The sequence below is a fragment of the Patagioenas fasciata genome, chromosome 2 (genome assembly GCF_037038585.1).
Source record: "Patagioenas fasciata isolate bPatFas1 chromosome 2, bPatFas1.hap1, whole genome shotgun sequence".
Lineage (NCBI taxonomy): Eukaryota > Metazoa > Chordata > Aves > Columbiformes > Columbidae > Patagioenas > Patagioenas fasciata.
Window position 1 is genome coordinate 16,996,256 of NC_092521.1, and position 23,337 is coordinate 17,019,592.

At 42.5% G+C, this 23,337-nt stretch overlaps 1 protein-coding gene across 7 annotated transcripts in view; it reads left to right on the forward strand.

Annotated features, from left to right (window-relative positions):
• Positions 1-423: 423 nt before the first annotated feature.
• Positions 424-23,337, forward strand: part of TRPS1 (transcriptional repressor GATA binding 1) — a 216,033-nt gene continuing 193,119 nt past the window's right edge. For 5 of the 7 annotated variants that reach the window (XM_071803843.1, XM_065831818.2, XM_065831823.2 and 2 more), the window contains exon 1: positions 424-548. Coding sequence is in view for 1 of the 7 variants with exons in the window: in XM_065831821.2 (XP_065687893.1) it covers positions 1,268-1,277 (10 nt within the window). In the remaining 6 variants the exon portion in view is untranslated. Of the gene's footprint in view, positions 549-886; positions 1,278-23,337 lie in introns of those variants that run through there. The other 2 variants (XM_065831819.2, XM_065831821.2) reach the window with 1 other exon arrangement.

A 23,337-nucleotide genomic window follows, 5' to 3' on the forward strand; every position in this document is an offset into this window, starting at 1 on the left:
GCGGCGGAGGCCGCGTCGCGGCGGGCGGAGGCGGGCGGCGGGGGGCGGCGCGGGCCGCGCGGCGGGGCCGCCTGCACTGTCTCTTTAAGGGCGCTCCGTCTGGGGTGGCGCTTTCCTCCGCGAAGGCTCCTTTGATATTAATAGTGTTGGTGTCTTGAAACTGACGTAATGCGGGGAGACGGAGGTCCTGACAAGCGATAACAGTCCTGATAACGCGCCGGCCGCCCCGCGCTCCCAGGCCGCCGCCTCGCCGCCGGCGGGGCCGCCGCGCCGTGCCCCGGCCCGCGCCCCCCGCCCCGCCGCGCCCCCGCCCCCGCCCCCGCACCGCCCGCCGGCGGCCGGCGGACCCGTCGCCCCCTCCCCGCCGAGCGGGGCCGAGAGGGGAGGCAGCGGCGCCGCGGCCCCCCGCCCCCCCCACCCCCTCCTTCCCGGCCACCGCCACATAATCCGCGGCCAACTCCGCCGGCAGCAGGAGACGGTTCATGGCTCACGCCGCGGCTCCACCATCTTCCAGGCTGCCGGGGCTGTTGCTGACGGTTAATCAACAGGTAAGGCGCGGGGGGGCGCGGGCGGGGGCAGCCCGGCGGCGGGGAGGGCGCCGCGGCCGGCGGGCCGGGAGGGGGCGGCGCGGCGGCGGGCGCGGGGGGGGGCGCCGCGCGGGGCGGGGGCGCGGAGCCCGCGGCGGCGCGGCGTGTGCCGGGGGGGGTGGGGGGCAAACACGGGTGCACCCCCTCCCCAAAAATACGCCCCCCCCCCCGAAAAAAAAAAAAATCAACAAAAGCGGGGCCGGGCATAATCACAGGGAGCAGGGGACTGCTCGGATTTCACAGGCTTTTTTTGGTGCATCCCCCCCCCCGCGCCCCCCTTCCCCCCGTCGGTGGGTCAAAGCCATGTGTGATGGCTGGAAATTGGCGACTTCAAAACCGCGGTAGCCCCGCTGGAGTCGGGAGGGTCAAGTTCAGCGGCGGCGGCGGGCAAGGGGAGCAGCCCCCTGGCCCGGAGGCGGGGAGGGGAGCGGCGGCGGTGGCCGCGGGCTGGTGCGGCTCTGCCCTCCCCTCCGCGCCTCTCCGCGCCTTATCTCCGCGGTCGCCGATTCCCCGGCACCGGGACGCTCCGGGGGGAGGGGAAGGGAGACGCGGGGGGTGGAAGTAGAAGACGAGCAAAGAGGGTTCGCATCCGATGAGCTGCAGTCTCACAGTTCTGCCGCTCCTGCCGCTGCTGGAAGTTTTAATGGGGATCATGACAAGCGGGGCACAGAGACACCATCATGAAGAGTAGTAAGTTTGGGAAAAACTTTTTTTTTCCCTTCTTTTTTTTTTTCTTTTTTTTTCTTTTTTTTTTTTTTTTTTTGTTTCTTTCCCATTTCTTCCTTCTTGCCGGGGACACACAGGGGGAGGCCGGGTGCGGAGCTATGGTGCGTCGGGTGGGGGGCTCGGGGTCCCTCCCGGTCACACCGAAGGAAAAGGCGAGATGGTGGTGGTGATTTTTTGTTTTGGTTGGTTTTTTTTTTTTTTTGAGATCAGAGCGCAGAGAGACGTAAAACTTTTCCCTCTTAAAGGCGAAGTTCTGCTCTCAACCCTGCGTCCCCACGCTCGGCTCTCCCCTGCCTGCCACAACTTTGTGGAGCGTCTCACTTCCCCCCCATTTCCCTCCTCCTCGGGGGCTGCTGGCGGGGGGCTGCTCCCCGCTGCAGTTACCCGCGTGTTTGCCTGTCGGACGGGAGGAATGAATGGAGGCGAGGCCGGGGATGGAGGGGCTGCGCGGCGATGGGCGACCCGCGTCCGGGGCAGCCGGGGTGGCCGGGGCCGGGGCCGACCAGGGTCGGAGCCGGGGTGCTGCCCGCCGGGGTGCTGCCCGCCGCCGCGCTGCCCTGGGACGCAAGCGGCTCCCCAAGGGGGCTTGACGTGTCGGGAGCATTGTTTATCTACCTCCCTGCTGCAAATCGAGGCGCTCAGACATCCCGGCACTCCTACACGGTTTCTAGTGGGGCCCGCTTTTTTCTTTTTTTTTTCCCCCCACAATCGGTTGTATTTTCTATCTGCAAAAGGCAAACTTCTCAAGTGCACTGACTGAGCTGTGGGGAGAAGTGATGAGCTGAAGTGGAGAGACGTCTCTCCTCCCCATCACTCCTTCCCCCGCCAGTGCGAGTACCTTGCCTGGCAGGGCTGGAGCCAGGGGCACCTCAGCACACTTGGGGAACCAAGGCGGCAAATCCCCTCCGAGGGTAATATATTTTCTAGCAAAAAGAGTGTAAACTATTATGTGGACCATGCTGCCTTCGCTGCTTTTACAACACGCAGCGCATTTTGAATGTTGATTGAAACAAACAATAATTTAATACGCTTTAGGTTTTGTTTAATTGAGTTCAGTAAGTCTCTCAAGAAACCATCAAACTTCCAGCAGTCTTCTTCAGCTGCGCAACTGAATCCTATGGATGTTGGTGGCATCATGTTACTTTCCTGTTGGTTTTAGGAAAACTTGAACATTTAGAGAAGACTGCCAGAGTTAAAAATGCAAGGGGCAGCAAAGGAAAGTAGTGGTAAGAGCCAGTTCCTGACGTGGACAAAATGAGAATAAAAGTTACAGTAGTCTTCTGAACTGCAGTTTGTGTTCGCCTCATGTTCACAATATGTGTGTTAGGTTAGACAGCTCTCTCAGATATTCCACCAGAGTGACATTTAAAAAAAGACTTTCAAAAGACTGAGGATTTTTTTTTTTTAAGTACTCTGGGTCTATGAGTAAATACAGGGTTTGAGAACATCAACTATTTCCTGTAAATTGTGATGCTGACAAGACTGTCTGGAAATGATATCAACACTTTGAATGATTTTTTTTTTTTCTCTCTTTTAACCACTGAATGAAAGTTTGTTAATAATGTGGTCAAACCAAACAAGTGGAACCTTTCTATGTAGAGAGGAAAAAAAAAAAAGTCTCTTTTTCCTCTTGAAAAATGTCTACCTGCTCAAGGTCTGCCACATAGACTCAATAACGCTAGAGTTTAGTAGTGCATCAGTGCCTATACACAAGTTAAAACTGAGGCTGTGACAGCAGAAATCTGCTTCAACTTTTTAAGACCAAGAAAGATTAGATATGAGGAGAGTTAGTCTTCCTGTTCCACCCTGTTCTGTCTGATTATCGCTTTTTTTGTTACATCTAATAAATTTTCTCTGTTTGAAACTTTGCATATATACGTAGTCACAACAAAGTAAGTAAAGGGCAAAGTTGCATCAGCTTTTAAGTTTACATGTTTTGCCTGTGATCCTCTAAAACAGACTCCAAATAACACTGGGCAATCTTTGCGTGTGAGAATATGGCTTTATTTTTTTCTCTATTTCATAGTAATGTTAATAAAGAAAAAAATGTAAATGACAGCTTCAGAGATCTGAGACTTCTTTGGGCATCAAACACTTAGGATGCAGCCAGCATATTCTCTTATATTTTTAATGCATTTTTAGCATAATTTATACGGTAGCTTTGTGGGTTGCCTTATGTTTTTATCGGTGATAGAGTAAATTCACTATTATTTTATAAATCCCTAGCAGGATTATTTTTTTATCGTGTGTTGTCTATCATTGATAGTAAACCTCCGTAGTACACACTATTATCATGCACACTCTAGCTGTATGTGAGGAATATTCTTATTCACGTATCGTGATTGTGCATTAATAACAGCGTAGTACTAGTTCCTGTGTGTGGACTCAAGTGTCTGTGAGATGCAATGGTTGCTTCTTAAATCTCTGTTTTTCAATCATATTATATTTTAATGCTAGTTGGCATATAGGGTTTTATATTTTCAAAGCACTGTGCAAACAATGACTAATTACTTTCTCTTCATGTGAATTACCTCTTTTAACACTTTATCAGGCAGTTGCTTTGAAACAAAACTATTTTACATTACACTGTGAAAGAGTTAAAAAATTAGCAAAGATGTTTAGGAAAAACCCAAAATTTTAATTACAAACAGGCAACTTTGGGTATGTATTTAAATTTTTCTTTTTATGTGGAACTTTCCTTCTAAGTTTGAGGGGGGCGTACGTGTATGAATATTTATGTCTCTTACAAACTCTTGACAATATTTTAATGTAATAATCTTAATAGAAACATTCTCAGATCTTAACTGCAGCCACACTGGCAGTATCGCTTTAATAAAGGTTTGTGGGTAACACCAAATATAACATTGTGAGAAAGTTTATGGTTAAATATTTTTGAACATGACAGGCTGGGAATCTGACAACCCTTTTTGTTAGGTGAAACTAAAGTGGAAATAAATTACGTTTTTAATACAGTTCAGTTAAAACAAACTGCCACCTGGTAGTAAAAGTATTGGCCTTGAACAGAAATATATTCTGATTAAGATATTATAACTGCTGTGTAAAATGAAGCCATTCATTCAGTAAACTGACAACTTTCCAGTTGGTGTTTGCCCTTGCTTAATTTAGTTTCCTCAACATAACTAGTGAGGTAGTCTGGGTCTGTTTTTGGCAGTCCTGGGCGACTGTAAACTCATGCTTTTTTGTCCCAAGTATTACACCTCACAAGTTAAAAAGCAATTAGTTAAAAAGAACAGCAGGCAGGTATGAGAAAAAAAGAAGAAAGTTTCTTTTTTCCTTCTGAAACTTTCTAGAATTCTTACCTAGTAAGAAAACAATGCCATTTTCAAATACTGATGATTAATACTATAACCAGCGTAGTCTGCACCCATCTATTGTATAAATACCATTGCCTGTTGACCTTTGGATACATTAATTACAGCATATCTGGTCTAGGTTCTACTATTTTTGTCTGTCCAGAAGATAAATAAAAGTGCCCTTTCCAGTCCTCCTGGAGAAGAACAACTTTTTTTCTTGGTACTGTCATGAATTATGGAGTTCTTTCTCCTACCCTGTGCCAATGAAGTTCTCTTCTGACTTTAAAAAGATAAGCCTACATGCAAAGAGAGAATATTTGATTACTTTAAGACTATTTTCGCTTCAGTTTTTATGGTACGTACAGATTTTCTGGGCTTTGCTTTTTTTTTGCATTGTGTATTTGCTAATTAAAAGAAAAACACATAATGACATATCAGATCATGTGAAGCATTAAAGTACAATTAGACCATTAAATAGTAAACGTTTACAAGGGCAAGGCATGCAACTACGTTTTTCAGAATATGCTTATTATTCACTGCACCTAATCAATAAAGGACCTTCCAGAACGCGGCTCCTTCGCCAGTTGTAAATGTGCCCAGAACACAAGAAACGCTGCTGGGGCAGAGCAGCGCTGAGGGGGAGAGAAGAGGTGCCGTATTATTCTGACTTCTTGTCATGCAGACCAAGGCTCAAATGAACAGGGAGCAATGGGAGAATAACTACCACAGTCTCAGTTTAAGTCCCCAGTGGACATTTTGTCACACCCCCAAAGCGTTGCACAACTGTAGCACCATTCCACTTGATGTGTCGTCCGGAGTCAGAGGAGTCTCTGATTTGGCATCATGGGGTTTGGAAGACTGTGATTTAGGTGAACTGGCATAGCTGCGTGTAAGAAACTTTGTTTAATAGCCCTCTATGTTTTATTCATGTTCTGTGCTATCGGTTTCTTATTTCTAGTACCTTTAAAGTGGTTCTTTAAAATTTAATAGTAACAGCACCAGCGGAAAATAGACCTGAAATTTAATAGAAATTGCTAGTCTTTCTATCAGTGACTTTTATTACAGTCCCGCCGCATTAACTAAGGAATCTTACTTCTGCTGTGAATCTCTGTATGTGGATTTAGAAAAGCTACAAAGATAAAGTTCTTCATTACATTGCACAGCTGCCACGAGTGGCACTTCTGTAGGACATTCCTACAGAACCCAGTTGGTTCCATCCCGTGAAGTTCAGTGGAACTTTTCCATTCTTGTAGGGGGTGCATGCGAGTACAGCAGCTACAACAAGATTTTTTCTGTCTCGAAAACAGAATTATTTTGAATTGCAAGGTTTAGTCCTAATAGAACTTTCTATTTTCTTAGCTGCAGTTCACGCATGTCTAATTTCTCGTAAGTCTGCTTTCTTTCCAGACTCAGATTGACTTCCCCCTGCCCCCCCTTAAATTTATTTTAAAATATTTAATTTTTAAAATGTTACTAGCCCTTTAAAAACTTGTAATAAATGCTTTACAAGTGGCTAGACACCTTCCCTGGTGGTTTAATTTATACAAGCAGGAAACTTTCTCTCCTCTTTCTCTCTCTCTTTCTTGTTTTCTTTAAACCAACTGACGTAATGCCAAACTTTGCTTTAAAAGAACAGACAGAAGTAATTGGTAGCTTTTAACTTTTAATAATGTTCTGGATTGGTTTTAGTGGCCAAACTGCCATTTTTTTTTTAATTCAAGTAAAAACGGGCTTGTGGCCTGAGGAAGAAAGGCCCTGTTGATGCAGTTATTTTTATTCTTGTTTTTCAATCTGTTATTAAAAATCTTTCCTGCTGAGCTCTGCTGGATTTCTCCAATTGCTCTTTGTGATGGCTGGTGCATTTCAGGTTACGGTAACTTAAACTGTTTTCTGATTTTTATTTTATTTTTTTTCCCATGGGCATTTTGAGATGTTTTATCCCTCTTTTTTGTTGTTGTTGTTTGATTTTCCGCCCCCCGCCCCATTCCCCTTCTCTCGCGCCCAGCACCCAAAGCCTTCTTTCGGAGAAACTATTTATTTTGATTCAGAGGGGAACAATATGGTAAACATACCTTTGATGGCAGTTCAGTGAATATTATTTTCCTACTATGGGAGCATTTTACACCTGTTAGTGACGCTGATTGGGAAAATATTCACTGCCCATTGCAGAAGGTAGGAGAGATCCCATCTTGCCGAGAGGCCACTTGCTGTGCACTCTCCACCCCATATTTTAAAGCTAAGCCAGTTTTAAAATATGTTTAGTAATAGTCTCTAGTGATCTGTATCTATTTGTATGAAACTGATATTAGAAACAAGCCCAACAAAAAGTTTTTTTTTTTTTAAATTAACTATACTTAAGAAAATCCAGTCTACTGTCTTTTATTTTTTTTTCCTAATTTCTTTATTTTGTTTAGAGTTTTCTGGTTTGTTTCCTTAATTTCTCTTCTACGGCTGCTGGGGTTTTGAAAACAGCAGACTTTCTATGGTAAAAGACGGAGTTGGGCAATAGACGTTCTTGACGAAGTTGACGTCAGGACGACTTCATAAGTTGGCAAGTAGGGAAATCGTTCAAAGACCAAGTTGGCTTGTGCCAGTTTTCCCTTCCTTTAGGGGAGACACTCCACCCAGTTGGAGGTTACCCCACCCAATGTGGAGAGCTATAATTCAGTGGCAACACTTTAAATGTCAATCCTCCCTAGGGTTTAAACCCCAGACTTGTCTTGCCTCAGTCTTTATATTTAATCTAACATTCAATCTGTTGAAGTAACATCTCATCTTCATAAGCGCTTTTTTGGGCCTGATCCTGCAATTCTCATTCTTGAAAAATACTCATTGACGTCAGGGGGACTTTTGAATTCAGTAAAGGCTGCAGGATTGGTCTCTGCAGATTTGTGTGTGCCTGTGTCTGTCTGTAAGTAAGACTGTGTCTGCTTGATGAATATTGTATCAGCCGTGTTGTTAACGATGAAATTGTAAAATACCTCCTTCGTAGTCTTAGAAATCTGAAGAAGTCCTGGAGTTGTAATGCTGTAAAACAGATATTCCTCAATAAGTGAAGTGTACTTGTTTTTATTTAGCTTTTTCACAAATGAAAACAGGAGTTTAAAAAGTTCCAACTCTGAAGAATTTAAGGCATTTATTTCTCCATATTGTGCTGTAGACATATTTTTGAATGCTGCTTTTGGCAATTTTTTAATCTCTAACGGTAAATGAACATCACAGCCTGTAGCTTACTACCCACAACAACCCTTGGGATACCTGGATAATACTGAAAACTCCCGAGGAAAACTTTAACTTTGGGATATTCTCAAAGTCAACATGTAATTTTTATAGGTACATTTTACTTCATCTGTCCTCAAGCATCCTTTTCAGATCCCCCATTATATTTAGTGAGGCTGACAATGCAGGAGGTAAAACATAATTTGATATTGTAAAATGTTATAGGAAAAGCACTGATGTGTTATTCTCTCTGCATTTTGAAAATGTGCCAGCATTTTTAGTCTATAACCATATCTTAAAAAAAAAAAAAAAAGTCTGTAAAAGATGATGGTAAAAATCATCAATGCGCTTATGTTTCTCAGCAAGATTTACTTAAACAATATGGTTCAGTTTTGCCTTAAACCATTTCAGGCCACCTCTGGTCCAAGAATGTACCAGTTCTTGGTTCCTGGAAGATTAAGCATGACAGTTTTTATTATATAATGAACAGCAGTATTGTTTGAACAAAGGTAACATATTTTGATTTGTGTACTTTCTTTTGGCAGCTGGCACTAGCGTAGGTCTAAAATGAGTGGTGATCTAACAGTGTAAATATCTGAATGTTCTTGAAACACACAGTATAGTTGTAATGTGTTTAAATCATTGAATCTATCTATATTATATAGAATGTGTATGTATGTGTATATACAAAACCGTAAATGGTGTGTTCTGCTATCTGTAGCCTTCAAAAGCGTATCCTATGGGTATTCCTGACCTACTTTGCAAAGTCTGCAAGTCTAAAATACATACTGAAACTTAAAAAATTAAACATACAGCTTGGTGTTTCGCAAAAAAGCAGGGGGAATTTTTGCTAGTAGTTAATTTAAAAAAAAAAAAGATACCATATTCTGTCTAGACAGATACCTTGCAGATTGCTTTCTGCTTTTGGATATGCCCGTGACTTTACTGGAATTATTTTGAAAAAACAAATTCTCAACTGATCTAAAAAAAGTTTGAAGTAGATACTGAAGTTAAGTATCGCCTAAAATTCCTATATGCAGATGTGGTTTAATGTTTAATGGAAGTTAAATGAGTTAGGATAAAGCAATTTTCTTTGGGGGTAAAAGGTTTTCAGTGTTTCCAAAGTATGATTCTTTTTAACTTTCTCATACACCGCTTTTCAAGCAAATGCCACGAGTTATGTAGAACATCATCCAAAACCCACCATTCAGATGAAACGTTGCTTCTTGAATTCAGTTGATGAAAGAAAGGTACCTCCAATTTCAGCTTCCTAATCTGAACATAGTTTGCTTTTATAATTATCGTTCTCATTTTTATATTTATTAAATATACTCATCAGACATTCTCCAGCTGCAGTTAGAGAGTATAAACCAAAAATGCAATACATGCCGGTTGTTGCTGAGCTTTCTCCTCCGTATGCATAGATATGGACATGCATGCACGCAAACAATTAATAAAGTAAACCTTACCCCAAATACCTGAGGCAAAAGCTTGTGAAAATAGATTAGGCTTACCAGGTGCCTTGCAGGTAAACAGTATCTGACTCTGCTAGAGAAATGAGAGAACTCCTGCGTGGCGGCTGCTGCCCGTGCCGCGCTGGCACCCAGCGCTGGGTGCTCAGGGCTGGGGGCTCTCAGGAAAAATCCCACGTCTCATTTAATCTGTCGCAGTGGCAGGAAGGAAGGAAAGAAAGAGTAATTCTGCTCTCCCATCTACTGTATGTACCGTTTTTCTTTTTGTAGTCTGCTACAGACATCTGAAATTTATGCCATCTAATTAGTCTCCTTCCACCTTCTTCGGGTCTGGAGTTTTCTTTAGAACTAAACTCCTATTTGCATGTTACATCTATCACCAAAAAAATAGAAAAGAAAAAGGATTAAATTAATCCTTTAATAGTTGTTTGAGCATATGGTAGGAATGTAAATAATTTTGTGACATTGAGCTCATATTTCCAGTCTTATGGGGGGGAGGAAGATCACAAATTATCAACAATGTATATCTGAGTCATTCAGCTACAATAAACCTTCTAACAGATACCCACCCTTTGCACACCCAGAGATACTCTCCAAGACTGTTGAAATTCTGCACACACCTGTATCTTACGTGTAAGTCCATGAGCATGAATCGTAGATGTGTCTTCAACTACAATCAGATAGCAGCAGCAATCAAAGTAGTCGTGGACAAAAAGTTAGATGGCCACTCGATTGCTGGTGGCTGTGTGACCCTCAAGATTGTTTCCTCCCTGGAAGAGGGCCTGAGGAATCGTTAATTGAAAAGAAACGTGGGGTATGGCTCTGACTCCAGCTCTGCCATGGTTCAGGATACAGAGCATTAAGCGCGTCATCCATATCAGGTCAGAAGTGATCATGCATAATCCACTTATATCTAGGTATCATTCTGTCATATGTAAGGTATGCTCTGCCTTGTTGTCTCTGTTACTCTGCCTCTCCGTCTCTCACTCACGCCTATCGGCCTCTCTTTGGCTGCTCTGTGCACATACATACAGTCTAAAAATACATGGAAATGGAAGTCCATCTGTGTTGCATAATTTTTTACAAAAACACCAGTGTTTGTATTGTTCTTTCTCTGAGCCCTTAATGAGTTTAAAGAATTTAATGTGACTTAATGAGGGTTCTTATTCTATTTCTGACACAGAGACTAATGAGGGAAAAGTAGAACAAATTGAAACCCAACTTTTACTTGTGGTTAGTTTCATGATGTCATCAAATGCAGGATATTACAACCCCTGGAAAAGTTTACAAATCTAGTCAAGAATCCATTTTGCATCACTGCCCTTCAGTTGTTTACGACATGAAGTTCGATAGCAAGAAAACAATGTTTAGCATAACTTGATTTATTTTTAATGTCTGGGCTGGTTTGATTTTTAGGCAAATGACTTTTATAAAAGTGGATCTAACCTGCTTTGTCTGGCAGCCTGTGGGAAACTTAGATATGACCAAGCATTGATTAAATCCCTTTGAATATGGCCCTGATCTCCCTCTGTACTTGCAAGGGACAAAGCTTCTGCTAATTTGATCTAGAGTAAGATCTGATCCTCATCGGGAAAATTCCTAATTATGTTGCAGTTTACTGAGAGGGAACTGTGGTTTTTGTGGATCCATAGTGCGCTTTCTTACAGTTTGCTCCATCTTGCATTTTTTCCGCTCTGCTCAGGATGGTCGAGCGGTATTTCACCGCGCAAAGCTGCCCGTCTGTGGGACCACGGTTCAGTCTCACCTTTCGAAGTGTTCTTTTGGCTTGAAATCAGTTCACTTCCCAAAGAGGAATGAAAATAAGAAGTAGTTTTACTTCGGACACCTGCTTCTGAGCCCTGCTGCTGCTCCCTGGCTTCATGGCCACGCTTGCCTCTTGTTCCTCACCAACTGCTCTCTGAAAGGCTTCTAGAAACAGTGGTGAAGCCGCTGAAGCTCCAGCATTACATGTACATCCATGTAAGCAGGCTGCAGTGCCCTCAGAAAGCTGTATGCTGCCAAGGGCATCAGGATATTTTTCACAGGCCGAGGGAAGCAGTGACTTTCATCGTCCACAGAACGTGCTTTTGATATAACCAAACTGCAAAAAAAGTTGCAGCATAGTAAATAAAATGCTTTTTTATATCATCTGACTTTTTTTTTTCCCCAGCAATTAGGAGCATTTATAATAACATCAGATAAATCTTAGTATTATTAACAATATCAGAGAAATTGCACAATGGTGCTTAGGTTGACGTTGCTCTTACGCTCTTGCTCAGCCTATCATGTCTGAACTGTGATGGATTTTATTGCTCTGCATTTTATTTTTTCCAATCAGTTGTTGGTTTCATGTTGTTGACTGCAACATGAGAGGGTTCAAATAAATTAATAAGAATTTGAATTGGAAATAGGGGCATTTTTAACCAACTTTCTTGAGCATTATCATGCAAACAGAAGAAGACAGTAAGTTGTTCGGTTGGTTTTTATGTATGTATATATGTATGTTTGTGGTTTGTTTTTTTCTTAAGGAAGGTCTCCATAATTTGGTAGCTCAGCAGACATGAATATGTTGTGAAAATATTTCTCACAGATGGCAGGTCTAAGTCAATAGCTTTTAGGTAGACAGTTTCGTTACAACATACAGAGTCTAGAGCTGAAAAACTGTTTTCTGGAGTTCTAAAACCATTGGAAAGTAAGATTTATTGGACCTTAAATATCCCAGTGGTGCAAATTTATTTGGTGTTCATGGCAGTCTCAGCTTAACTTTCCTTAGAGATTTGCTGGGGTACTGCACTATCTAAGGAACATTTAAAATGGGTTTATCTAGCTTTTTGTCTTCCCCTTCTTTAGTAATTTCTCAATTTGCACATATGAAAATCTTTGCTAACAAAGCTGACCTGGCAGCTCTGCTGAACTTTGTGGTACAAAACATTTTATTTCGATGGGGCAAAATCAAGAATCTGAAAAGGTGGCATTTTTAAAGATTTTGGTTTCAGTAGTGGAGTGTGACAGTGGCTAGTTGTCAATAGGAAGAGCTTAAAAAATAGTCACAGGAGAAAGAAAAAGCAGCAGTGGAATTTATTTTACCGGGTGAAAGGAGACTCATGGTTAAGCAAGCTTTACCTTCTTGAGTTTTCAGAATTTATTGTCCCGAAGACACATGCCTGAATAGAAAGAGAACTAGGATGCTGTAAAATCCGCTATGACATGAAATGTTCTTACTGCATATGAATACACTTTATTTGCTTTTTCTCAACAGCAAACTGTGACTTCCTTTGTCTTGTCAGAAGGAATTTCAGACGAGACCTTACCAGAGTAATGCTGCCATAAACCCCGCGCTCCTCAGCTGTAGCTCCGTGCAGCTTGATGTGGTCCGTTGTAGTTTTCACCGAGTTACTGTGCTGCTTTCAGTCAGGAATGGGACTGCGCTGACTTTTTACTTCAGCAGAAAAAGTATGTTTTCTTAGAAAATGCACTACATGAAAGAAGGAAGGGCAAGAAGGAGAGCGGAGAGAGCGCTCTGATATATGAGCTGAGATTATGGATGTTGTAATGCCATTTATTGTAGGATACTATAGAAAAATCACATTGGGACCAAAGTTCCCGTGGATTACCATGCAATATTTATTACCATTTTCCTGTGTTTTCCCTAGTTAGGATCTAATCCTTCAGTGTCTGGAGCTGCGTGGAGTTAAAAATTTGTCCGTTCAGAAAGGAAAACCTTGCCAGCTATGAGATTTCACTATTTTACTACCTGTATTTATTTATTCCCCTCCTAAAATTTCCCAGAGCGAGCGGATTGAGAGTGGAAGGCAGAGATGGGGGACAGGTAGGCTGAGGGAACAGCAGGGGCACGTACCTGCTCAGTAAACAGTATTTACTGATTACTGTTTACTGTCAAGCAGATTACTGCAGTTGTGTTTCTGTGAAGCAAGCCGCACGCAGCCAGTGCAAAGGAATGTAGCGAAATCGTGTGCAATTCTGAGGTGACTAAAAGATGTGCTTGTGACATACTTCTAGCAAAAGCCATTTTTGGCTGCCCAGTACCCTCCCCAAACACTATAATTTCACAAGTGACACATGTGATTATGAGCAGCCATCAAAACGCTCGTAGGCATCTTGTTTGAAAGAAGAACGTGCTTGAATTAAATATTTGCAGGTCAGAGAAATACGTTGATTTGTTCTTCAGCTTCCTGCTCTTTTTCAGTTTGTTTGATAGTTACTCAATTTTGGAGTTTATTTAAAAGAGATGATAAAGTACACGCTTCTGCGTTCCTTACTTGGACAGAGCTTCAATTTATTTCCTTGGGAAAGTTGGTCTGAGCAAGAGCTGCTGCCTGCTTTTACCTTGGTATGGAGAGGACGTGGCTGGTATAAGGGTCCCCTCGTCCTCAAAGCTCCCTTATAATGATGAGCTCTTTGCCTTCTGGGGACGAGATTTTCAGTCTGATTTTCGATCCCTTCTGTCAGGTTTTAGGGAACAGTATGAACTGTCTTATTAGCGCTGGCAGTGAGGAAAAGGAATGGAGTCTGGGCACATCTCACCTCCATGTTAGGGGGAATGAGGTATAAAAAACCTCTGCTGAGCTTGTCTGGTAATTCTTTGGTTATCATCTTCTAATGATGGAATACACACGTAGAAAAAACACAGGAGTTAATGTTTACTTTTTGGATGCTTTATCGTCAAGCAAAGAGAGCTGACAGTTTCATGGTTAAGTGCCTAAAGTTGTTTTTGGCTTTGCAGTTGTTGAATTAATCACTGCAAAGCTAACTAATTGTGTACTTTTTAAGCTCCCTCCCCCTCCTCCCCCCATTAATGAAAGGGAGATATTTTGCTCTTTCTGACTTTTGAGTCGGGTTGTCCCATTAACTGCTAGCAGTAAGCTCTTCAGCTTTTACTTTCTTGAGTTATCTCAAGAATCATTCTTTTAGTAGATGGTGAATTTACTTACTGATCCGGTTATTTATGGCTTTCAGTGCCCATGCTATGGAATGGGAAGAGGCACTTTAAAACGCTTCTTAAAATTGTATAGAAAATGCTGGCTTCTTACTTCTGAGTTTACAGATACTACTACTTCTGCTGTTTCAATTTGTGAGACATGATCGTGGTGTCTTACTGAGATGTTTCTTAGCCACAATTTAGAGTTTCAAGGTAGGTTTTTTTTTTTCCATTTTTTTTTCTCCTTAGACACGGGTGAAAAATGTCAAGGATCTCACCTTTATGGTGTGCTGTGCATCAGGGTTCATAGAACTGCAGGCTAGTTACTCCCCGGTTTTAAAGAAAGATGAAAAAGTCCTCGCAACGATTAACTTTATTTCTGGCAACATTTTCATAGAATTTTATTATGGCAAAGACAGAATCAAAGGATGAATGGACAAAGTTGGGATTTCTGCCATTTGGTTGTTTTTTTTCTGAGGCTGTGTAAGCTTTTCTTTTAATAAAAAATATAATGTAGAATGCAGTGTTTCCCACAAGAGCACCTTCACAGATTTCGCATAAAGTGCATTTTAATTCAAAGACACTGGTACATTTCTTAACACTTTGAAAGCAGTAATCCAACAGGTATATAAAGCTGTAATGATAAATATGGTTACTTGTATGTAGCGTTGTTAAAATACATGATTTATTTTAGTGCATGTTCAGATTCATGTTATTTATTTAAGATATCCAACTTACTCTGCATTTTAAATACAAGACTCTTGGCTTCTCAGTTTACTATTTTTTTTTTATGTCAGCTGGCTCATTTTAACTCACAAAGGTTTCACTTCAAGAACTTTTTTATAATTAAAAAAAATCTCTAACTGCAGTTGGACATTTTGTATATATAATTAAACTAACAAGTCTGTGTCTTGCATGGGAGAGGTTCTAGCGATATTATTTATCTTCAGGTCCACATTATTGAAGGCAGGACTAATGACAGTGAATCATGCACACTGTATATTAATGTAGTCCACTTTCGGCACTGTATAAATAGTATTGTAAATACACACCTGCAAAGTGTCTGCAGTTCCATGGTCATCACACAGAGTCCCTCTGTGCTCTGTTAAGTACATATCTCTTTGTGTATCACATCTTGCTAACCAAGGCAGCATACTGCAGCTGCTGTTCCTCTCGAGGAGGTGTCTGTAAAATGAACGCTGTGAAACCAAAATTTTGGGATCGCCTTTATGCAGAACACATGGGTGTACTGTTGCTCGGTCTTTTAATACCCGCCTGGTGCTCTTCCCTGCACCGGGCAAGCCGCACGGTACGAGCCGGGTGTCGATGTGAAATGTAGGCCGGTCCTCTGAGTGGGGCAGAAGACAATGTATGACTTAATTAGCGGGAGGTTTCTTTGCTTTCCCAGAGGGGGATGTAGTGAAGGAGTAGTCTGAAAAAGCCATTATTTCTATCAAAAGTCTAAAATCGTGGCGACTACAGTAGCAGCAGGTTCTTTAATTTTCATCTGCTGCAGTAACAGGGCCCTTGTCCTAAACCTGCTTCCTAAATTTTTCCTTTATTCCAGCAGCCAGCCACGCCGACGCTGTCAGTTCCCCTGTTGTGTTTGCATACGCATATTCAGGATAGCCCGAAATCTAAATAGGTGCTGCTGGGTGCCCGTGGTACCGAGGCTCTTTCCCTGCTCTGTGCCTTGGAGCCCGTCCAAGCCCCTGGTAGGAGTCCTGGGCTGGCTGTAGAGCCTGATCCTTCCATGGGGCTGGAGAGGCTGCTGGCTGAGAGGACACCAGCGTGTCCCCAGGCTCTTCACCCCAAGCTTGCCTGCCCCTGCTGCTAGCCCTGCCGTGTCCCTGGGGCTGGCTCCTGTCCTAGGGCCGCCCCTTTGGGTTTGCCGGTGGCAGGCATAGCACGTCCAGGATGGTGGCTGGGCGCTGAATGCTCGGGCGCCTCTTGGATGTGCAAAGGGGGGGGGTGAGCGCCAGATCTGGGGTCCCCCAACCCCTCTGCAGCAGGGGGTGCAGGTGCACCATGGTTTTGGACTGCAGCCACTGGTGCTGGCTCCATGATGTCCCTGGGGAGGGAGGGGAGCCCCTGTCTAGCACCTGGAATGGCGGAGGACAGGGGAGACAGGGATCTCCTTTTTAAAAAGAGGTTTTTTTTCTCACCCTTATTCTTTATTCATAAACCTAACGCAGTTCCACAATTCCCAGACATGTAAAGCTGCAGGGCTTTTTTTGTTTTGTTTAAATCTTTCTGAACCAGCCAAATTTTTGGGGTTGGCACGAGGTGCAGCCAGTACCCGTGGCCTTCCAGGGCTTGCTTGGTCTAGAAGTCTGCAGATGTTTTCTGCTGGATCTGGCTCTTAATGAACAAAAAAGATTCCGGCGTGCTTATTTATTTATTTATTTTCAAGGGGAAAATGTGGTTTAAACTGTTGATAATTATATTTTACGTGAACTACTCAGGCTTTATGCAACTGTATGGGAAAATGAATGCTCATCAATTTTTAAAAAATTTCTTTATTCATAAAGCATTCATATTTAAAGTGATTTTGTTTTTCACCCTCTTTAATGAAACAGGATTTGAAGAGCATTACAAATAATTATTTTTTTTTAATTACATATAGTTCTGCATCAGAGTTCTTGAAGACGTCCTGCTGTGATCCTCTGGTGAAAATACCAGGGCTTTTCAAAAGCTTTTAAATTACCCATTCTCACTGCTCCTCTCTTTGCAATACACACGTTAACTGAAAAAAAGAAAATATTCCAGGAGGATTCCACCTACAGGTGTGCATAGGTCAAGCACATACTTCTCATTCAGAATGATTATTTTTCTTTTCCAGCCGTCAGGTAGTACTTTCCACCATCAAAACCCAGCTCGCGCGCTCTTTCAGAGGGAATACTTATCACAAAGCTGCAGCGCATTTTAATCAAGGTTCCCAGAGTATTTCAGAAGCAGTAATTGCCTCTTAAGGACAGGATGAAGTATTATACCCATTGTACTGACGGGTGAGCCAAGGCATGGGGAATCTAAATAACTCTGCAGTGCTAGAACGAGCCAGTGGCAAAGCCGTGAACAGAGCTTTGCTGCCTTCACTCCTGGTGCTGCTAAGATACCTCCCCCTCCACCCGTTGGTTTTCCTCTCTCTTCTTAAGTCAAAATTTTTCAGACGTGGACCTTTTTCTAATGTGTTGTACGGCAAGTGTTGAACTTGCTCTGAAGTCGAGGTGAACCTGAATGTGAACACGTTTTTATGTGTTTGTGAAGTGTGAAGGCCTGTGTGGCAGCGCTTCCATTTAATTCTGAACCCTGTGTTTTGCTCCTGCGCTCTGTGGCTCCGGTAGGCCACTGGATCATCCCCAAAATAGCTCCTGTTGTGTTTGTTACTGGTGTATCACCGCACTGTGAGTGACAGAGAGAATTCCACTTTTCAGCACAACAGTTCACTCACTAAATGATTCCCTAGCATGATACATGCTCTGTCTTGTATTTAATTATCTTATAATTATCAAAGCAGTAATGAAGTTGTGTATAGATCAATAAAAACAACTCAAAATTATGAAGGAGCACTGACAGGCTATGAACTCAGCCATTCTTCGGATGTTAGTTTCCATTTTTCTGAAAAGCTTTTGACCTTTTTTTTAAATCATCATCAGAAAAAAAAAGATTTGAAGTTCTTACTGTTTATTCCTAACTGATGCTGATCACGCACATATTCTCAGTGCTTTGTGAGAGGTGGTGTTAAGTGCTAATGCAAGTTTGTATTGGAGTGGCCCCTAAGAATATGATCATTGTTACAAATTTATTAACACCATGAAAGATTTCCTGTCCTAAAAAGCCTGCCAGCAAACGTCATAATCCTGAGCAGCCAGAGCCATGTGGTAGGTTTGACTGAGCCCCTTTGACAATTATATCATTTATTTAACTATCTATCTTTAGAAGTTGGGAGGCTAAGCTTTGGTTTCAGAGGCATGCCGAAACTCTCATGCTGCATGCGCGGCAAGGGCAATGGAATACCAGAGTCCTCGCTTGGGCTTTAACTACTAAATAATGTGGTTGCACATGACACAACAAGAACAGAGGTATAATCCTGCCTTGTGAAGCAGGTCACATGTTTCAGGTTCTCTGTAATGTATGCAAAGTAGCTGCTTAAATCATTACGAGTGTGTAAATCATCTTCTTCATAAACAATACCATCAGGGTACAGTCAGGCAACATGTCTCTTGTGGGTTGACTGGAGCTGGAATTTCTTTCAGACGTTGAGGAGGTACGTCAGTGCATGTGAAGCAGATTCATCTGTTGCTGCAGTGTGGTCTCTGCAATGTTTTGGATTTCTGAGGTGAATATTGCTAAGGCTATCTTCTTCACATTGAAGTGCAGTGAAAGGAGGAGGATGTGAATGAAGCAAACGCAGCCTATATGATCTGAGGCTTCCATGAAAAATTTGCTCCTTCTTCCTCTGGCTCTGTAAGTCACGCAACATACAGCCATTTATGCCTCTGCATAAGTTCAGTAAGTATTCAGAGCTCCTCTTACTACGTATGTCGTGCACTTGGGAAGGAAAAGAATTGTTGAGCAGTGTATTAGATGCGTACCTTCTGTTTTAGCCATCATTTCCCTCTATAGATGATGATACTGTTTTGTTCCATCTTTCTTTGACGTGCCAATGTACTTTCTGTAACTCCTAAGTAACACTCCACACCTCTTTAACCCAGTTCTCAAAACTGACTAGTACAGTGGTGAGTGAAACTGAAAGCGAGACCTAATCTTCTTAAGAACCCTGCTGTACTTCTGGGTAAAGTATATATATGTGTCATTATTATTACTACTAGTAATAAGTATTTGAGTTTGTTTTTTTGGGGGGGGAGGTGGGGAGGAGAAGGTGCGCTGTATGGTCACGTCCCCACCCCCAAATGTTGTGTTTTGAATGACTTTAAATAGTTGTTTGGGATGTCTTTATTACGGTGAATCATGTTTTTAATATCTGCTTTAAACACGTGTGAGTTCATACTAAGGCAATGGAAGCCCTCTTTGATTTGCTGTCACGTAAGGCTTCTGCAGCATGTAAAATGCCCCTGGTTTATGAATACAGATGGACCTTCTATGCAGAAACGCTTTTCCCTCAAGTGTCTAAGGGTCAGGTAGTTTTGGTTAAAAAGTGAGCGCAAAGATGGTGACTCCATAAAGGCAGTATATACTCCTCTTGCTCAGAGATGCTAGCTTTCTGTCAGAATTGTCCACCATAAATTTTAGAAGAAATACCAGTGAAATGGCTCCGGTAGATGTACTGCATGTAACTAAAGATGCTGGCAGCGGCCACCAGATCAGAGCGCTACCGAAACATCGGTTTTCCAACTTCCTATATCTCTGCTGTGTCCTTTAGTGGTGGGAAGAAAAACACAACCAGCACTCATCAACTTTAAGTACGTGTGGAAACAAAGCTACAAGAGCAGGGGCATCCCCAATGCATTGGCAATTTGCTAAGCGCCTGAGGGCTGTATCTCATTTGCATTAAAACTGCGTAGATTGCTCCTGCCTTTATCTTGGCTACGAGGACGTTGATGGTGGAGGCACCAGGGCCCAACATGGCTTTGTTTTACCTGGATCCAAGTGGTTTGGATCTGGCTGGAGCGCCTCATGACGGGACACGCCGTTGCCCGGCGGCTGTTGCGCTGCCCGGGCGCGGCTGCGGGGCCGCCCGGCGCGTCTCTGGCCGCCCGCCCCCCGCCCCACTGCGGGCAGGGCTGCCCCATCCGGCCGCTGCCCGCTTGGCCCTGGCACCGCCAGACCCGCCATGTGGGACCGCGTTACGGTGCCCACCTCTGATAGTTAACGTGCTTTTGAAAAGCTGGGTGGGCTGGTTTACGCCAGTGCTTTTCCAGGCCTGGATGAAACGCGCTACTCGGCGGGGCGAGCAGGCTGCGAGACTCTGCACAGAGCTGGGTGAATCAGTGCCCTACACAGAAAACCTTTTGTGTTTTTTTTAACCAATTTAGTAATGAAATACAAAGAAAAAAAGACGAGGAGAAAAAAAAAAAACAACAGCTAGTGCCTTTCCAGTAGAGATAACTGTTATCTCTTATAGAAGTCTACATAAGTGTAAGTAATTGCCCGCACTTGGCTCTGGTACAGTGGAAAAGCTGTGATCAGCAAACTCGTATTGTACTGTGCATGTAAGGGGAAGTTATCGGATGATATGGAGACGTGTTGGCGTTAATGGCTGTACTTCTGTCTCCCCTACCTTATTTACACTTCTCTGCAAGTCTTTAAAGACTTAGTAGTGCCTTGGGAAGAGGTGGCGGGGGGTATACCACGTCGGCTTCGAGCGAACAAAGTTTTGCTGGGATCGCCCTCACTAAAAAAAGCAAAAGGCAAAAAAGCAGCACAAATCCAGCTGTACTGCTGTTACCGGTCCGGCTTCCTTTGTTCGGCGTTGAAGTTCTGGGTCTGTGTCGTGAACGAGCATCACCGACGAGCCCCGGCTGCGGGACGCGGCACCGGGCGGGCTCCCGCGGCTCTGCCCGCGGCCGCGCTTCGCAGCCAGGGAGCCGGGGGGGGTTCCCCTTCTCGCCCGCATCTCGGCATCCCCACCAGCACGTCTGGCGAGAGCTGAAAGAGCTCTGTGTGTGTCGGGGGTGCGGGGCTGCGGTCACGTTTGCAGTCGCATGCAGCGTTGCGCCGCGGAGCTGCCTCTCGTGTGTGTGTCTGTCTGTCTGCGTGTGCGTCGGTGTGTCCGTGTGCCAGCGCTGGCTGCCTTATCGCAGGAAGCGTTGCGGAAAGCAGTTGCTCCCTCTCTCTGCCCGGTTCCCAGAGCGCGGTGATTAATGACTCTTCCCCCCCCTCTGTTGTCACTCAAGTGCTGGGCAGCAAACAGCAGTCACGGCTGTCCCACTCCAGCCTCAGGACAACCCTGTCTGTTTTGTCCCAAGTAAACTTAGATAAAGCACTTAGAATGAATACAGTCTTTTTTTTTTTTAATTATTTGCCTTTGCTTCCGAACGCCTTCATATATGTATATATATACACACATATATATATGAAACATGATTTTGTTTTATTTTGTAAACATATATATTACAAATAATGTATGTGTGTGTATATGTATAAACCCCAAAATTCTGTTCCACATTCTGCAATGATAAGCCTGACCTGAAGCAAGTAGAGCTTTTCCTATTCATAGACTGAACCTTTCTAGGAGACCTGTGGAAATCACTTTGTTGACCTCACTTTATGGGTGCTCTGTTATAAAGAGGATGTGAGTCTGATCAGTTTGCTTGGAGAAAAAAACAAACAAACCAACAACAAAAAACCAACATCCAACAATATGGACTAGAGAGGGAGATATCAGGATAAAGGAATAGTTTTTCACACAATCATCTTGGAATTGTCTCATGACATTGCATTAAAAATTTCTGTCTCAGACGTATGTTTTTTTCACTTTACTGTTAGGAGCTCATAGAAGGGAAGTCTTAAGGTGTTTGCATGCTCAGATGCTTTGTAGTATCTCAGTATATAGAATGAGTATTCCAAGAAGCTGAGAGACCAGTATTCCCTTTGGAAAATCAATCCTTTAATTTATTTGTTTCCAAACTGTGATCTGTAGACATATAATCATGGTATGATACTGATCTGCAGTATCATATCATCCATTTAGGGGTTTTAATTAAAAGTTTGGTGTAAAGGCTGAATAGTGGTTGCCTGTTACATTTGAAGTTTGACAGTGGTCCATGATCCAGAAATTTAGGAACGTTTGTTCGGGAGAATTATGCTTCTAGATAATTTTTGTTTTCATTTCATCCTGTATTTCTTTTTTTTTTTTTTTCTCTCAAACATGATTAAAACCAATGAGTAAGGAAATATTTGAAATCATTTGCAAAGTTATTTGAATTTTATAAAATTACATGATGTGATGTGCTGTATGTGCCAAACTACAGACAGACTTTCAGCTCATAAATTAAGTACACTTTTTTTTGTTCTGGTTTAAGCCCATTGAGACTTCTGCCAGTTAGGTTTTTCTCTTCTGTGATCATCATGCATAATAGTCTGATGTTGCAGATACTTGCAGGAGCATAGCAAAACTGGTAGCATCGTGTATGTGGTTTGATTTTTAATGTATAGCATATTAAAGTGTATTTTCTATCCCTAAAGATGTTGTATGAAACTACTGCAGTATATATTAAAACAGTCACTGAACTCCTAACTAATCTGAAATGAATAACAAAGGTATGTAATAATAAATGCTTAGGACAAAAAAACCCCCACTTTTTAAAATAGAAAAACCTATACTTAAAAAAAAATAGAGACTTAAATATTTACCATTTAAAAATAAGACTTTCAGCTTTTGATTTATGTTAAGGCCTAAGTCTGCACAGCTTGATGTACTGTTTGATTGTGTTTATTTACCTATTTGCTGCCAAAGTTTTAAGTCACACCACAATCCTGGTGGAAATGGCTAACTAAACACCTGGAACCAGTTTGTGGAAGTGATTAAATTGGCTTTTGCCAGAGGCTTCCTCTGCTGGTGCAGTCACACTATTTTCTCCATTTTACATTCTGCTCAGTGACTCTCATTTTCAAAACTAAGATTACCAGGAACTGAGGAAAAAAAGGACAAAAGAAAGCTTATTTTCCTTTTGCATTCTATGGACAAAAATAGAGCGTGAGGTGGTGAAATCTGTTACTTCCAGAATGTGATAAACCAAAACAATTGGATGAACAATTGTACAGTGAACAAATCACATGTGTAATTCTTTGTCAAACTTAGTTTTAAATGCAAAACAGGTTTTGTAAATGCCTTTTTTTTTTCTTTTCTTGTATACCTCAGGCATAATTGAACCGATGAGCAATACTTTAAAGAGGTTTTTAATGATTTTGAATTTAATTTCAGCTTTCATAAACCATAAAAACTTATTATCTAGTAAATAGAAAACATGGAACAAAATCTGTAATATGTATCAACATAAAAATGTGTAAACACAGAAGATTATGTTGAACTGTGTAACTGCTTAATTAAGTGCATATAGATACAATGTCTACAAGGTATTATCCAGAGAAATACTCCTTCCTTTTATAAAAGAACT